General features: G+C 39.8%; 1 protein-coding gene across 1 annotated transcript; it reads right to left on the minus strand.

Moving 5' to 3' along the window:
* Positions 1-2,004: 2,004 nt before the first annotated feature.
* On the minus strand, positions 2,005-2,484 carry LOC149237395 (uncharacterized). Its single transcript, XM_089369258.1, has one exon. It carries the CDS (start codon positions 2,482-2,484, stop codon positions 2,005-2,007), a length of 480 nt encoding a protein of 159 aa, XP_089225384.1.
* Positions 2,485-18,170: the final 15,686 nt, after the last annotated feature.

Genomic DNA, 18,170 nt, shown 5'->3' on the forward strand with positions numbered 1-18,170 from the left:
CCCATTTGGATGGTTGTTGCATTACATATGTTCTTAGCATGTCTTCCACTACCTGATTCACCCATTCTGTTTGTCCGTCCGTTTGAGGATGATAGGCGGTACTGAAGTTTAGTTGAGTGCCCAACCCTTCAAACAGGGTCCTCGAGAAAGCTGATGTAAACTTTACATCATGGTCAGAAATTATGGTCTTTGGCAGCCCATATAGCCTAAAAATATTTTGCATGAAAATATTGGCAATCTGTACCGCTCTGAAGGTGGACTGTACTGGTATAAAATGAGCTGATTTACTCAGTTTATCTACTACCACCATTATAGAGTCATTTTGCTTTTTGGATTTCAGAATTCTTGAGATAAAATCAAGAGAGATGGTTTCCCACTTCCATTCCGGAACTGGTAATGGATGCAGTAACCCAGTGGGATGCTGATGTTCTGTTTTAACTTGTTGACATTCCAAGCAATGTGTCAAGTATTCTGCTACATCTTTTTTCATTCCTGGTCAGTAGTATTCCTTTCGGAGTGTTGTAATTAGTTTTTGGTATCCTGGGTGTCCCGCGTAGGGACTCTTGTGATATTCATCCAAAATCAGATTTTTAATGCTATTCTGACTGGGTACATATAATATTTTCTTATAATTCAGCATACCTGCGGAATCCATTACATATCCTAGCTTATATGCGTGGTTGTTAGTATTTTGAGCTTGTTGTCCTAATTGTTGATATTCCAAGTCCTGCCTTGCTGCTTCTTTAATTAGCTCGTCGAAGGTAGTTTGTGCTTCACTGTAAGAAACCTCATAGAGACAATGTACCTTTTGACTTAAAGCATCAGCTACTTGGTTCTCCTTCCTTTTCAGATGTTTGATCTCGAAATCAAATCCACTTAGAAAATCTACCCATCTAGCTTGTCTAGCATTTAAAGTGGGCTGCTTGAAATAATTGGTCAAGCTATGATGATCAGTCATTAACAGAAATTTCCTACCCATCAAATAGTGATGCCACATTTTTAAGGTGTGAATGACGGCTGTCAATTCTAAGTCGTAGGCAGAATATTTCTGCTTGTGCTCCTTTAATTTCCTAGACTCATAGGTGATTACCTTCCTGTCTTGCATTAATACTCCACCAACCCCTTCCTTACTGGCATCTGTACACACCACATAGTCCTTACTTGGATCTTCTATGCTTAAAATGGGTGCAGTGGTAAGCAGATGCTTAAGCTGCTCAAAACTCCTTTGACATTCCACTGTCCATAATTTTTTTTTCCCTTTTTCTGTAGGGAGGTAATAGGATAGGCCACTCTAGAAAATCCCTCCACAAACCGTCTATAATACCCTGCCAAACCCATGAAAGATCTTATGTCGGCTACATCCTTTGGTACTGGCCATTCCATTATGGTCCTTAGGATCTATGGTGATTCCATCCTTGGTAATGATGTGGCCCAAGTACTGAATCTGTTCCTTAAAAAAATCACACTTGCTGAATTTAGCATATAGTTGATGTTCCCGGAGAGTCTGCAGCACTACCCTGAGGTGCTCCTTATGTTCTTCAATATTCTGGGAGTAAATTAGTATGTCATCGATAAAGATTAATACAAATTTATCTAAATATTGATGAAATATACTATTCATTAGACACATAAATGTTGCAGGGGCATTGGTTAGCCCAAAGGGTAACACTACAAATTCGTAGTGCCCATAGCGGGTCCTAAAGGCGGTTTTAGCTATGTCTTCCTCCTTGATTCTGATCTGGTGGTATCCTGATCGTAAATCAATTTTTGAAAATACGGTCACCCCTTTTACTTGGTCAAAAAGTTCATCTATACGGGGTAAAGGGTACTTGTTTTTAATAGTCAACTTATTCAGCTAACGATAGTCCATAGAAATACACAGGGTCCCGTCTTTCTTTTTGACGAAAAGAACGGGGGCTCCCCAAGGCGACACACTGGGGCGGATGTAATTTTTATCCAGCAGCTCCTGTAATTGTATTTTTAATTCCGTCAGTTCTGGTGTGCTCATTCGATAAGGAGCTCGGGATACGGAGCTTCTCCTGGCACCAGTTCAATGGTGAAATCTATGTCTCTCTTTGGAGGCAATCCCGGTATTTCTTCAGGAAATACATCGGTAAAATTCTGAATTACAGGTATACTTTCCAGGGTTACAGACTTGTCCTTTGAGTTGGCATAACCAACCTGAATGGCATAAGTCTGACATCCTTTTCTAATGCACTTTTCTAGTTGAGAGGCGGTTATTGGCTGTAATTTTAACGGTCTCATAATGCCTTGCATTTCCTGCTTGTCTCCTTGCTCATTCTTGTAGCAGATAGTTTTTGTTTTGCAGTTTATAATGGACCAACACTTTTCCAGCCAGTCCATGCCTATCAAGACATCATACGATCCTAGGGGAAGTATGTTTAGATCTGCCACCAAGGGCTGACCTGCTATTTCCAAAGGACAGTCATTGACCTTGGCCAACACTCGTCTCTTTGTCCCCATTGCTAGCTAAACTAGCTAGGGGTTTTTAAACTTGACAGCTTGTAATTTACATTGTTCGACTATCTTAGGGCTAACATAACTTAACGTAGCTCCAGGATCAATTAATATAGACACAGTATGATCAAAGATTTTACCTTCAAATTCCACCATAGTTGGCTGGTATTCTGCCTGATGATCTTCAAGAGCAGCATTAATCTTTGGAATACTCCGGGCTACGTCCCCTACCGTAGAGGCTTCGTGAATTTGTGAAATCTGTTCATTTCCTTTACGGTCAGGGCAGTTTTTAATATAATGTGGTCCCCCACATCCCCAGCATTGTACTGGAGGTCTAGCTGTTGCTCCAATTTCAGTTTTGCCTGGTTGCTCGCTAGGTTTGGACTCATGGGGAGGTCTAAGTCTGGTCTGATTTCTGTGCAAATTTCTTTTGATCTGACCCCTAGGGGGTCCTTTACTGGTATTGCCATGATTTCCCTTATTTCCAAAAGCAAACTTATTACCCTTCTTGTCAGTCCATTTCTTCCCCATTACTTCTCCTTTCTGTTTGCTTTGCTAGTATCATATTCTGGCCTTTTGTATGACCTCATCCATCATTTTCGGGTTATCGAACTCAATTCACTCTCTCATAAACAATGGTAAACTATGTTTCAGGTGGAAGCACCCTAGGGCTTTGGGTTAGAACCCTAATACAGCAGAAGAAAACTACAAAAAGAAACACTCATACAGCTCAGGAAAAATTCTTATATAATCAAACTACATAAGAGCGACCTTACCCAGATTTCCTTCGTTCGAGTAGGTCCTGCAGGGTTCAGACCCTCTACAACTACCGATGTTCTTCAGATCTGAAAATCATTCAATTCGAACATATATAGCAGTATAGAAGTAAAGCATATTCACGAAATTGACTTTATATTATATAAACCAATGATTGATCATACATCAAAACATCATTCATATATGAATTAAAACATAATTTGATGCATAAACATAGTTAATTTCAGAAACAAGACAACATTTCTTTTATTGCAGTAAGCTATAAATAACATGGAGAGAATTCACATGAGTCTTCTTCTTCCAGCTCCAAGCGGAACCGTCCTTCGGATTTGTCTTATCCCAGCCTTCAACAATCTTCTTCCATAACCAACACCATGATATCTCAAGCAAAAGGAAGGATATCTATAATCAAGGAAACAAGGGTTTCCTAAAGCTTGGGGAAGCACATGAAGCACAGGGATTCATCAAACTCAATCAAGGATAATCTCAGTATAATAACTCTATCTCTTCTCCTCCCTTAAGGCCTTCCCATAGAAGTCTATTTATGCTTCTCCCAATTGGTTTTTTAGTTGTGAAACAGTTGGGCCACAGGCAACAGGAGGTAATCAATAGTTAAAACCCATGAACTCTGCCCATAATTAAGGAAATTTAATTTTTTTAAGTGTTTTGATACATATACGCGGGTTGGGTATTGACTCACTTGCATGTACACGCTTTTAGCTCAGGGAAAATTAGCATACAAGGAATAAAACACTGTTTTTAAAATATTTAGACCAAGTCTGGAAGGAGGGGTTGCCCTAGGCCATAAACCAAGCATCACAAATACCAAGAGTGGTAAATGGTGCTATAACAGATGCCCCCTAATATATGAGGTCAGAAGGGGTACATGATGGCCGAAATATATTAAGTGTATGGAAAGAATCATGTCAAGACTGAGAAGGACTTCACCAAAATTCAGCCTGCCAAGCCATCAAAAGATATCAAAAAGAAACTGTTGTCTGAGGTGGGCATACCCATGCTCAAAGAAAGTAAAGCATGTCCGCATATCAAGTACAAGTGGATCCAATATGTATAAAAGTATAAAGAACTGAAAGTACATAATGGATCATCTAATCATGATCGAAAAAAGTACATGTCTAAATATCACATATAAGAAGATGATCAATGATGCTGAAGGATGAAGCTGATCATTAATGTCAAAAACTGATCTCAATAGTACCAAATGAACATGATGGAATAAAATTATACTACATTGCAACTCGGATGCTAGCATATAACATGTCGTTGTGAATAACTACAACATATAAGGTGGATGGTGTCAACTAGCAGCAACGGGAGCAACTAACAAGTGAACCAAAAGATGCTGATGCCACCCGAGGTCTTCACTGACCACCGCGGTACATTTCTACACAATGGAAATGAATGATCTGAAGTTGACCACGTTAGAAATCATTTGATTACCGGTCATTGATGTATACTGTTAACAAATGTGAGACTACTCACCAATAATGATAATGAGAGTCAAGGTAACCAGTACAATCTAACAAGTGCGAATAAATGAGCTAAAGTCGAACACCTGGAAGAATCTATCAATCAGGAGACAATGATGGTTTCCCACTGTCGATAGCAAAGGAATCTACCACTGATGATTGCAAACCCCAAGGTACTGCCAAATGGACTCTAGATCTTTGTCCTAGAGAAAATGAGTTGTAGTCAATAGGAAAAGATCCACTAGAAGGAAGGCATTAAAGCATCCTTCATCAATCTAGCGCGAGTGTAACCCGTAGCCCAATAATGTGGAAGGAATCAGACAAAAAATATGTAGTAACCCAACCGAAGCATGTTTTTGGTGTACATAAGATGTAGCTAGCACACGATAGAAACCCTCTGAACCAACCAATAATGAAAGCTGACACAGAGGTAAGGAATCCACCAATAGGGTCAAATGGAAACAAAGGCACTACATGAATCCCAATGTGTGATAATGAAAGCTAATGTCGAACACAAGGGAAACCACTTAGTCAAAGACCCATGATACTGATCGATGTTGAGCACAAAGTGACCTATCAATAATGAAAATATTGCCAAGGTGCGGCTCTAGGCCTACCCTCAGAGCAATTTGTCGTAATCGATAAGGACAAGACTTGCAAACAAGAAGTCAATGGAGACGTTCTCAAACTGACACGAGCAAAGGACCAATATAACTGATGTGATGAAAAACATGACATTGACAACCAAGGATGGCTGACTGAAAAATAGGTCAAGAGACACCGCAGAGAGGATGACACAGGTTTACTTCCCTTGAACAAAAGCACGACTCAAAATGACTATATGACAGCATATGATAACTCTGTAAAAGTTTTTCATGTAAGAGGCATAAGCAAACTCTCCATATGATTGAAAGAGGTAACCAATCGGAGGAGTACTAACTCAATAACAAGGTTAAGGCTCACCTAAGTCAAACTAAATCCCACCCAAATGGAGGAGAGACTTTCTTTTGAGTGCTTGGCTCAAGGGTGACACGAATGACTCTAGCTGCCAACAAAATATGGAAATGTTGTCCCGTTCTTGCTCTTTTTTGTAATATATAATTTTTTTGTCTTTTTCTTTAAGCTGGAAAAAGAATAAAAGAATGCTATAGTACAGTGGAAAGAGCGAGTGTCAGAGAAACAGATGATCTATTTCCTAGGAGGGGAACATTCTTATGCTCAATGCAGGGAGGTGAAACTGGTCAAGGACACCCAAAGGGATGTTCTTTCCACGGGTAAAAGGATGCGTCAGGTTGCAAAAGCTAAGTGATTGCATGGTTGATTTTTAGAGAAGACATGGTCAGATAAGTGGCTTAAACATGAGTCCAAGTGAAGCCAGCGCAAGGCCAAAAGGTGCAAATAGTCAAAATGCAATGCAACAGTACAACTCAACACAAAGGAGCCTCTAGGGTATAAGGCCAGAAATTAGCGCGGAAGAAAGGAGAATGTGTCTTCAACGCATCAATCATGGCGGGACTAAAGAGGACTCCCGAGCCTACTTAGTATAGTAGCATGGGAAACCAATGTCAGCGAGGTTCTAACTAAGATGCCCATGTAAAGGATGGCTCTATCATCACATCATGATTTCAAAATTGGCGAGTGAAAATGGTTTACTAACCAAGATACAATGGGGTCGAACCTATGGCTAATGTATCGCTGAATGGAGGCTAGTATGAAATATGCAGCGAAAAATGGTTTTCCCTAACCTAAATCCCAATGAGTGAACGATACCTGCCATGACAGGTCAGTGGTCATGAGACCAAAATAACATCTCGAAGAAGTCTCCGAAATTTCTTGAAAAAACAACCCACTCTCGACAATCCAAGCCCATGGGTCAAAAATTCCATGAGATAAAAGTCAATTTTTTTAAAAATATTTTGTAATTTCAAAGTTATATAATGACTTTTAGACTCACATTTTTTTCATTTCTGTTTGGAGCAAAGAGCTATGGAGCAAAACGAAGCAAGCTTTCCTCTGAACAAGTGGACTGTTCAAATCACCCCAAAGTCACCAGGTAATCCTCAAATCATACTTGTAATGTTTTATGATAGTTTTTAGAAGTTTTCTCAAAGTTTTGACCATGGGAAACTATGCCCAAGAATCCAACTCTGTTTACACGCGGGTTGGATGTGATCAACCCATGTATACAATGGCCTACATGTGACTGTGTGTAAAGGGAACCTACGTGTACACGAGTTAACGTTTTAACATAAAAACTAACGGTTGAAACTTAAATTTTTTGCAGGATGACTATCACTTGGAGGGAAAGAGAGCATACCACTATTGATAATGAGGTAATGAATGACCAAAATGCACTAGACACTTTCAAAGGCTGTGGTTTATTGAAATTCTTCAAAATGGAAAATATGAAAGCCAATACCCACTTGCTCGACTTTTGATCCACTACTGGAGCACAGAGGACGATGCTTTCATGATAGAACAGATGCCTCTACGGATTGAGATTGAAGATATCTATTTTATTACCGGTCTCTCCCGAAGAGGGCAGCTCGTGCATTCGATAGGAAGGATGAGAGGTAGTCTCTCGGTGGAAGACTATGTCCATATATATTGTCCTGGATATCCAGAGAAGATTGGATGTCAAATTCCAATAAAACATGTGGAAAGTTTATCTCTGAGGATTTTTCTATTTACCATTTCACGGCTAAATGGGTCAAATTCCCTACATCAGGCGTCACGAGTATCTATGAGCCTGGCAGTGGAATGTCTTACAATAGTATTTGACTGGTGCACACCTCTTTTGACTAACATGAAGAGCCAATTGACCTCTATAGACCTCTATACAAAAGGGTCAGACAAAGAATTTTGGATATGGAACCATCTTGTGTTCATTCTTCTTCGAGAAGGTACCTGGGCTACGTCCCAAAGTATCAGTGTCCATCAGCAGCCCTAGAGATCCACGAATGGGTAGATGGGCGGACTTGATGAAACGCCTTGGAGGCGGGGACATGCCTAGAATGACTTTTGATGATGAGTTTTTCACCTGGTGGGATCAACAGATCATCGCAGTCGATGACTACCCATATGCCGGTATGGATTTTCGAGGAGATCTAGACTTAGTGTTACCACCAAATGCGGCATGGGGAGACATAGGTAACAATTTTTTAAGTTTTTTGTGAATTTTTATTTTTTGGAATTTTAATATGAAATGAACTTAGAAAAAATATTTTTGATGAGACAAAATACTGACAAAATGACCATGTTCCAGATGTGGGTCCAGTGAGACTAGATGGATTTCTGAGGCACAGGCGTCATGAAAGAGGGGTCGAAGAGGTAGCAGCTGAGACAGAGAGAGTCCTTTACGCTATTAAGAGAAACTTGGTGAGACTAACTCACCAGGTACCTATGATAGTCGTAGAGGATCTACCTGAGGAGATGTGGCACCGTGTGGTAGGGGTACCATGGGACTGGTTCCGGATACTTTGACTTGTAGCCAACGTTGTGGTTAACTTTTTAGCCACTCATCCTGAGCCCGGTCGATAGATAGATATATGTATGAATGGACATGATTATGGGCATGAACCCAGATTTTGATGGCATCTTGTCCCAACTTTGTATATTATTTTTTGAACACTCTATCTATATACAGGCGATTTTATGTTATATATATAGATTTGAACTTTTTTGATGTTATTTAATTAGATGAATGATTAATGTGCCAATCTAGTGCTTTATTAGCAATAGAGTCTGCTAATGAATTCTCAAATCGGGGAATGTGGACATATGTGATATAAATAAATGATCGTTGCAACATTCTCACTCTAAAAAATTGGCGATATAAATAAGGATCATGAATCCGATAAGTGTTATTTAACTGCGACACCACCAGTTGTGAGTCTAGATAAACTACCAACAAATCAATCCCATAAGATATTGCTTCGGATAGTAAATTAAGAACGACAGTATATTCGACAATGTTGTTCGAAGTGGGGCCAATACATACTCCCCTCGACACCATCAACTCACCGCAGAAACAAGATTCCGAGTGCGTCGACTTGCACCATCGCCGAATCTGAAATATATCGAATCATCCATCAATACTTGCCAAAGTAGATAAAAAATGTTGATATCAAAAAATACCAGACAAATATGTACAAAGATACAATATATACAAACAAGCAATTGCTCGGCTGAAGCCTAAGAAAAATACTTCTTAAGGTAGAGCCCATTTTTGGGCTCCGCCAGCTTGTTCCCTTCAAAATCAATTAATTCATAAGCCCCTTTTTCCAAAACATGCTTGACTTTAAAGGTACCATACCACATAGATTTGAACTTGCCTGCCCTTAGGGCATCTTTGTCTTGGTCATAGACTAAGACAAGGTCGCCTTTAGAAAAAACTCGAGGACGAACAACTTTATCATATTGAGTTTTAATCCTATTCTTATGGGCTTCGTTTATTATGGCTTCATCTCAACGCTGCTCATCAAGGTGTTCCAAATGGACGAGGCATTCTTCGAGACTAGATGTCTCTTGAAGAAGTTCTATAGCTAGCTTAAGGGATAGAATTTCACATTCGATAGGGAAAGTAGATTCCAATCCGTAAACTAGTTGAAAAGGAGTAAAATGGGTGGTAGTCTTAACTGAGTTTCGATATGCCCAGAGCGTTGGGTACAACATGATATGCCAATTGGATCGATTTTTATCAATTGTCCTTTGCAGGATAGTCTTAAGGGACTTATTCACAGCTTCCACTTGTTCATTTGCCTGAGGATAATATAGAGACGAATCCTCCTGCTGGAAGCCTAACTTGAGAGCCAATTCGGTCATCAGTTGATTTTGGAAGTGACTGCCATGGTCAGTGACAATCTATCTTGGGATACCAAATAATGAAATAACCTGGTTTAAGAGAAACAAGGCTAATGTTTCACTATCATTTTTGTAAGTAGGCATGGCCTCAGCCCACTTCATAAAGTAGTCTACGACCACAATGATGTACTTGTGATTCATTGTCGAAGGTGGATTACAAGTAGTAAAATCAATGCCCCACTTCGTAAATGGATCGACAATGATAACAGGAAAAAGTGGAGTTGGATGCGTGTGCATTTTCTGAGTATAAATTTGACAAGGATGGCAACGTTTGACCGCTTCAATATAGTCTTTCAAAATTGAAAGCCAAAAGTAGCTCGCATGAAAAATTTTATGGGCTGTTGCACGCCTTGATAGATGATCGCCACAAGCTCCACTATGGCAATCATTAAGTACAGACTCAGCTTCTTCCAAAGTTAAGAAACACATAAGGATTGAGTCAACCCCTCTGCGATATAATGTATCACCAATAATAACATAGTTTTTGGCAAGGTGATGTAACTTTTGATGCTCATCTTTGGAGAAAGCAGGTGGAAACTTCAAAGTCCAAAGATATATAAATATATCTCCGTACCAGGGATCTTGTGAAGAAATGAGGAATAAATGTTCGTCAGGAAAATTTTCCTCATAAACAATAGCTTCCTCACAAGGCAGCTCCAAAAATAATTCTGCAAAAGCTAATGACTTCTTAGATTTAGCTGACAATAATTCGAGATCGAACTCTTGCAAAATAAAAATCCATCGATTATACTTGCCCCCAATCACTCGCTTATTGAGGACAAACTGAAAAGGATTAACAGCTGCTAAGACGAACGTCTTGCGAATTAGAATGTAATGACGAAGCCACTGGACAACATGGACAGCCACCAAGGCCAATTTCTTGATGGGAGAATAGTGTAGCTCAGGTCCTACTAAGCCTTGACTCAAGTAGTAGATTACATGCTCACTAAGAGCATCATCCTCCTAAACCAGAACCATACCGATGGTTGATTATGCCGCAACGAGATACAAAAGGAAATCTCTGCCATAATCTGGTGGACTCAATAATGGAGCAGAGGTTAGTGCTTTTTTCAAAGCATCAAAAGATCGTTGCTCGAAATAATCCCATAAAAATGGAACTCCTTTCTTAAGCAAACGCATAAATCCTTTGGTAATATCAGTGTAATTTTCTATAAATCTCCTCAAGAAATTTGCCTTTCCTTTGAGATTTTGAAGTTGACAAATGGAAGACGAGGGAGTCAATTGAATTATTGCCTCAACCTTGAAAGGATCAATACGAATCCCTTCAGTCGATACGATGAATCCTAACAGCTGAACAGATGTGACAGCGAAAACACACTTATTCAGATTCAATCGGATTTTATAAAAACGACATCACTCAAAAACTAACTGAAGGTGACTGGGATGATCAATTCTCTTGCGAGAACGAGCAGCTAAGTCATCCAAGTATGCTTCGATAACATGTTTGATATCGTGGAAAGCATAAGACATGGCCTGCTGAAAAGTAGCTCCAGCATTTTTAAGACCAAAAGGCATTTTCTTGTATGCAAATGTGCCCCAGGGGCAAATAAAGGTTTTCTTCTGTTGATCCTTTGGACGGATAGTAATTTGATTGTAACTAGAGAATCCATCCATGAACGAAAAAATTTCATTACCCACACATTCATCAAAAATTTGATCAATAAAAGGCGTGGGGTAATTGTCTTTTGGACAAGCTTTATTTAAATCCCTAAAGTCGATACATACTCGGATCATTCCTTGCTTCTTATCTACCGGGACTGGATTGGAAACCCACTTAGTTAGAGGAATGGGGTATATGAAACCCACCTTAAGCATCTTTTCAACTTCAGCTTTAATAGTTTTTGCTTTCCGAGGATTGATTGGTCGAAGTTTCTGATGAATCGGTTTGGTGTTTTCGTATGTCTTGATCTCATGCTGGACTATAGATGGATCAATTCTAGGCATTTCCTCATAATACCAAGCGAACACATCTCGAAACTCTTTAAAGAGATTAGTGTAGATTTGAATTTCTTTAGAGGAACAATCAACTCCGATGAAGACATTTTCTATTATGTTAGGATTCTTAGAGATGTTTATAGGTACAGTTCGTGAGATAACTGACATGTTACCTTCGGCAGAAAATTGTGCTGGAGCCAAAGGGTTTGAAACTATACAAACATCACTAGTAGACAGATTGGAAAAACTAGATTCAACTTCATGCAATGGAGGAAGAAAATATGAACGATGATGTAAATCCTCCCATGGTCGATCCACACCCATCATTGCCTCCAAAATTGCTTCTTCAGATGGTAATACTGTATCCAATCAATCTAGAGCTGAAGTAGAATTGAGGGCCCAAGCTGGAGCCACATCACCATCTAACTCCTCTTGTCAAAAAGGAGTGGGGTGGTTGTCTGCAGAGTTAACGATAGATTGATAACTAAGTTTCGCTGGATGTCTGGGAAATGCCATTCCACCTACCTGCCCTCCATCTAATGTGGTGGTAGATGAAGGTAAGGGCCAAGGGTCTAAAAAATAATGAGTTCGAAAGAACTCTTTCCAAGAAGGTCCCTTAGAGGATGAAATTGCATTAATTCTAGCTGTAGGAGGAGGGAGGTCAAAAATACCCATTAACGAAGAGTACATCCCAACTCCTAAATTCTCAATAGGTTGATGGGGATTGTCCACCAATGGAACAGTAGAATCCGAAGTTGCGTGGGAGTCACCTGGAGAATAGTCTAACTGATCAATTCTAACAATCCTCCCCTCATGAGGAAAACAGAGGATGTGGAATAATGATGAAACAATGGCATCCATCTCGTAAATCCAATTCCTGTCTAAGAGGAGGTTATAATCTAGGTTCGCATCAACGATTTCTACCTCAATATTTACTACCTTTCCCCCAACACAGATAGGAAAGGTTGGGATAATTTCATGCGGCCTATGAGAATGTCCATCAAATTCCATCAAAAGAGTGGGTGAAGGAACAACTCAAGGTGATCCAATGGCCTTCCAACATGACATAGATATCATGCATGTGGAAGCTCCCTCATCTATAATCCAAAAAATATTGGTTTTTTGGTATGTGGACTTTATCTGGAAAGCCATATGGTGAGGAAGTCTCTTTTTGACATTCATCATATCAAAAGTGAGCACTAAAGAATTCTTTGGATCTACTGCGCCAATGGCCGAAAGCAAAGCACTTCTATGAGCAGGGCACGACTGGAGTACCTCCAATGCAGACGTAGCACAAGGAATTTGAGCTAGATCTTCTACAATTGAGTAGTTTTAGGCTACCCTTGCATTAGGGTTAATAGTCGAGCACTTTGCAAAACCTTTCGGTATCCGAAGTATAGACTCAATAGAGGGTCGCTCAATATGAAGTGGCTTTGTGGCTTCGAGAACAAATTTAGCCTTAGATGTTTCCGATTCACCATAATCGCGTGCTCGCGTAGTGACGTCGATATGAGAGCTCATCATATAAACATTTGAGGAATTTTCCCCTTCCTGGTTGCCCCCTGCAGAGGTACCAACATTTGAATTCGCGCCAACAAGTACTTGTTGCCCTTGGGGAAAAGGGTTAGTCAGAAAGCTTGGGAGGTAGAGGACCCTTGGTGCACTGATCAACACTGAGCATCTTGCATCTTAGGGCAGGGGTGAGTCAGATGATCTCCATTGCATAACTTGCATGGAAATTTTACCTTTTTCTTAGACTCTTACCTACCCTCTCCAGCACCATTTCCAGGTTTGTTTGCATTGCCTTTCCCTTCCTCGTTCTTCTTCTTACCTCGTCCCTTCCTCTTCCCATCAGATTGTTGATTTCCTTTGGGGTTAGAGGTCTATATGGAATTTATAGAGGTAGGTTGGGAAGGTGTAGGTGTAGATGGTGCTACCTGGTTAAGAGAAGCAATTTGTAGAGACAACTGCTGTAATTGATTCAAAAGGTTCACCATGTTAACATCAATCGATCCGACTATACCATCAGTGTGGGGGCCTAGTTTCGGTTTGGCTAAATTGACCTTAGATCTAGGAGCATCAGGTAGAATTTTCTGAAGAGTCCCAGACTGAGAATATATCAGTTCCAATTGTTGGGCTCGAAAAATAGCCTGCTCTTCCGAATAAACACCGGAAAGAGACACGTCCTTTGAGATCTCAAGTTGTAATGATTTGAGAAACCATTCAAGAAGGAACTCTGGTGGGATTTCAGCTTTGATAAGCCTTTTCCTCCTCCATTCCTAGATGTGATCCGAAATGTGAGTTGTGGTGTCTTGTTGAAAGTTAGCCAGAAGTTCAGTTTCGGCTTCATATCAGACAGGCAACTGAAAATGGTTCAAAAAGATATTAGCCAAATCACAGAAAGAAGTATAGGTGCCCCCTGGCAACTCTATATACCATTTGTCCACATTTCCGGTTAGGTTGCATTGAAATGACCTCAAACTGATCGAATCATCTATCAGGGAGTTGGATGAGCACCATAAGTGAAATGTGGTTACGTGGTCTCCCGGATCTTCACCACTCTTTCCTTCGAATTTTGGGATATTTGAGGGAAGTTTAGTTGGGATCGGAGGCCAAGCCGAATTGTACCGAATTATATCATTTGTCAATTTATTTAAGTCTGGCAAGTTCAGCGTGGCCAAAAAAGGAAGTCGTGGTGGACCTTGGGAATTCCATCTAGAGCGGGCGGGGTTCCCAAAGGTCTGAAAAGAATGGCATGGATTTTGAAAACACTAGGTTGCTCGAAGTAACTCATAGAGCCTACTGAACCAAAAGGTGGACCTTGTGGTCCAACAAAAATCGGAGTTTGACCAACTCCTACCGAAAATCCTTTGTAACTAGTGAAGTTACCCCCTAACGACGTATTGAAAGGAGCTGATAGCCCCTGATAAGGATTCCATGCATTAGCAAAGGGTGAAAAATTCTAAAATGAATTAACTGAAGAATACAACACATTCCCTTGCTGGCCGAAAAATTGATACCCGAATCCTATCCCACTAACTGCAGGGTTTGTCCAACTCTGGAAGGGGTTACTACCTTGACTTGTAAAAGAAAAAAGCATTGACCCTACCATTGGATTGGAATGTGGTATATGACCACTTCCAAATGGGAAACCTTGAAAAGAAGCCGATCCACTCATCATGGATGTAGAGTCGGTCAATGGTATGTTCAAGGGAACTGAAGGAATCCTGTGAGACGACATCCCAAAAGGGAAAAATCCAAAACTGGATGTAGTTGTCTGAGAACTTCCACTCGTTGACAAAATGTAAGTAGACCCAAATATAGCCATGCTGGGAGTAATAGAAGGGGTGGAAATAGTTCCTCCTCCTTGTACATATATGGGAGTCTGCATGCTAGCAACACTCGTCGTAGATGCCATGCTTCCAGTAGTGGTCATCGAAGGAATAGATGTATGTAAACCTGGGCTTGAAGGCCCATGAGTAGGATTTTCGATGTACAATAGAACGTCTGGATGATCAGGAGGAAGAGGAGAATTCGGAGCCACAACTAACTCTGAAAGCTATTCAACTTTGATATTATCTTCTGATTGAAAAAGTACTCGAGAAAGAACTAGTGTGTTCCTCTTTAACTCTCTACTAGTGCCAGGTCTATCTTGTGAATCAATGACCCCAAGTGGAGGATCAATCTCCGATGCGCCTACTGCCACTAGTTGAAAACCACTGACAGAATCTCTCCTACACCTTTTAGGAGAAGGCTCAGGGCTCATAGCTGATAGCCCACAAAGTCTCCTAGACCGTTGAGATGGTCGGTTAGCCACTTTGAATCATTTAAAAGTTCTACTTAAAGAATTAAAAAATTATAGAGCTAGGCCGACTAGGAGCAAAGAACACTCACTAAAAAAAATCCCTAAAGATATCAGCAATCAAACAAATCTCGAGTATTTCCGCTTTAAGTGATTAGGATCGAACACAAAAATACATGAAAGTTAATAACAAGGGCCTTCCAAAAATAGACTGGGGTAATTACGCCCCAGGCCTACTAGCGAAGGTATCAGAGGTAGTTACGCTGACCTCCAAACAACAGCCTTTTTTGGTGCAAGCCCCCAATCTTCGCAAGGGTGCCCTCTAGAAGTACTGCTGAACGTGATACAATGTCAACCTCAGGTGCCACGGGATTCCCCTCTGCAGCCACCTATGTGGTCCCTAGGATAGGAAACTATGGTCACCAACTCGTATCAGAAGTCGGGCAAAACAGTCGTGAGGCGGGATCCGACAAGTAAGAGAGGGGGTATCTCTCGTCCTTATTTTCACTCACCCTCATGCTTTACTCCCAGTTACGGAGCTTTCTCGATCTTCCTAACACTATTGGATTTCGCTCCTAATCAACCTTATAGGTTTTGTAATTTTGAGCGGCCTTGGAGAGTTAACTCTCCTCTCGCCTAATCCAAGGCCCTAATAAACCTAAACTTGTTGGTGTATTCTGATGACAATACAAAAGTTCTAGTTTATTTTAATTAATCGCTTGATTTTAATGGTTGTTCTTTAAGTCAAAGGTATAGATGGGAGTGAAACCAATGATGTGTGTATGACGCAACAGAAATCAATGAAAAACTAACTACATGAATGCAATCATTTTTTCTTCGATGAAAAGAGATCTCTATATGGGTTCTACGAAACTTCTGAAAAGTGAAGTAATTTTTCTCCTTTTTTCTTGAAACACACTTCACACACCCAAAAACTAAAAGACTATGAATGCTTTAACAATGCAAACTACCCTAATGCAAGATATAATGGAGATGCAAGATCCTAAATCACTCAAAAAGAAAAAGCAATTGTTTATAACTAACAATGAGCCAACTCAAGTACTGAAGAGGATACAAATTTTGAACACAAAATTCTCTCCAAACAAGAAGGACAAATTGTGAAAGATCGTAATTTGCTTTCAGCAACAAAAAGAAACCAAAAACCAAACTTGGCAAAACAAAAACAAAAACAAAAGTTTTTTTTTAAGATCTTTTCTTTTTAAAAGAAGCGACCAAAACAACTTTTTGAAATCACCCAAAATGCTACTAAAAGTCAAAGATCGAAAAGAGAGCACAAGGAGTCTTTGCAAGTTACAAACTCGAAAATGAACGAAAACTTGAGAAAGAAGGCTTCAACTTGTACTAAACGAACCAAACAACAACAAAGAGCTTGACAAATTGACCAAGAAGCCAGGAAAGAAATACTTTCAAATTCATCAAAAAGATATTCAAAAAGCAAGAAAAGCTATGAGGCCACAAAACAAAGGAAAGCAAAGCAAGTAGATTCAAAATCCGAGCTTGACACTGAAACTGAAAACAATCTCATGTTCTGGAGAACCAGAACAATCAAGAACTTCTGAACGAAGTCTTGTGTGCCAAAACACCAATTACAAACTCGCTAAAAAGCAAACCTAGGCCAAATCTTTTCAATGAGGAAGAGACTTCGAAACAGTAAGATTGCAGAATAATTAAATTCTTTAGATAGAAACTGACCACACAGAGACTAAAAAGACTAGGCTACAAATATATCTGAGCAGAGAGATTTGAAAAAACAATGCAAAAATTTGCATACGTGACTGTGTTCAAACACAGAAGCATGCACACATGCTTCTAACAAAGGAAACTTGCGTATACGCGGGTTCACTTTACAGAAACAAACATGTATACGCTACTGTAAACAAAGTAAAAAGTGTATACAAAGCTTTGCAAGAAAAAATAGAAAACAAAGTCTGATCCAAAAGATCAGACTTAAAGCTTGAGACTCTAGTGGACCAAATAAGACTGTAAAAGCAAGCAAACCAAAGACTGAGCCCTGATTGGTAATGAACAACCCAAACTAGGAATAACAAGATTGTTATCCCCAATGGAGTCGCCAATTCTATTTCGGGTGGAAGCACCCTAGGGCTTTAGGTTAGAACCCCAATAGAGCAGAAGCAAACTACAACAAGAAACAATCATATAGCTCAGGATAAATGATTTTATAATCAAACTACGTAAGAGCGATCGTACCCAGATTTCCTTCGTTCGAGTAGGTCTCGCAAGGTTCAGACCCTCTGCAACTCCCGATGTTCTTCAAACCTGAAAATCATTCAATTCGAACATACATACCAGTATAGAAGTAAAGCATATTCACGAAATTGACTTTATATTATATAAACCAATGATTGATCATACATCAAAACATCATTCATATATGAATTAAAATATAATTTGATGCATAAACATAGTTAATTTCGGAAACAAGACAACATTTCCTTTATTGCAGTAAGCTATAAATAACATGGAGAGAATTCAGCTAAGTCTTCTTCTTCTGGCTCCAAGCATAACCGTCCTCTGGATTCGTCCTATCCCATTCTTCAACAATCTTCTTCCATAACCAACACCATGATATCTCAAGCAAAAGAAGGATATCTATAATCAAGGAAACAAGGGTTTCCTGAAGCTCGGGGAAGTGCATGAGGCACATAGATTCATCAGACTCTGTCATGGATAATATGAATATAATAACTCTATCCCTTCTCCTTCCTTAAGGCCTTCCCATAAAAGTCTTTTTATACGTCTCCCAATTAGTTTTTTAGTTGGGA

This window comes from Pinus tabuliformis, chromosome 8 (genome assembly GCF_031772625.1).
Source record: "Pinus tabuliformis cultivar Carrire ecotype Pingquan chromosome 8, CPIR1, whole genome shotgun sequence".
NCBI lineage: Eukaryota > Viridiplantae > Streptophyta > Pinopsida > Pinales > Pinaceae > Pinus > Pinus tabuliformis.

Excerpts from the sequence above, each read along its gene's own strand:
- LOC149237395 (XM_089369258.1), bottom strand. The coding sequence starts at position 2,484 with ATGGGGACAAAGAGACGAGTGTTGGCCAAGGTCAATGACTGTCCTTTG.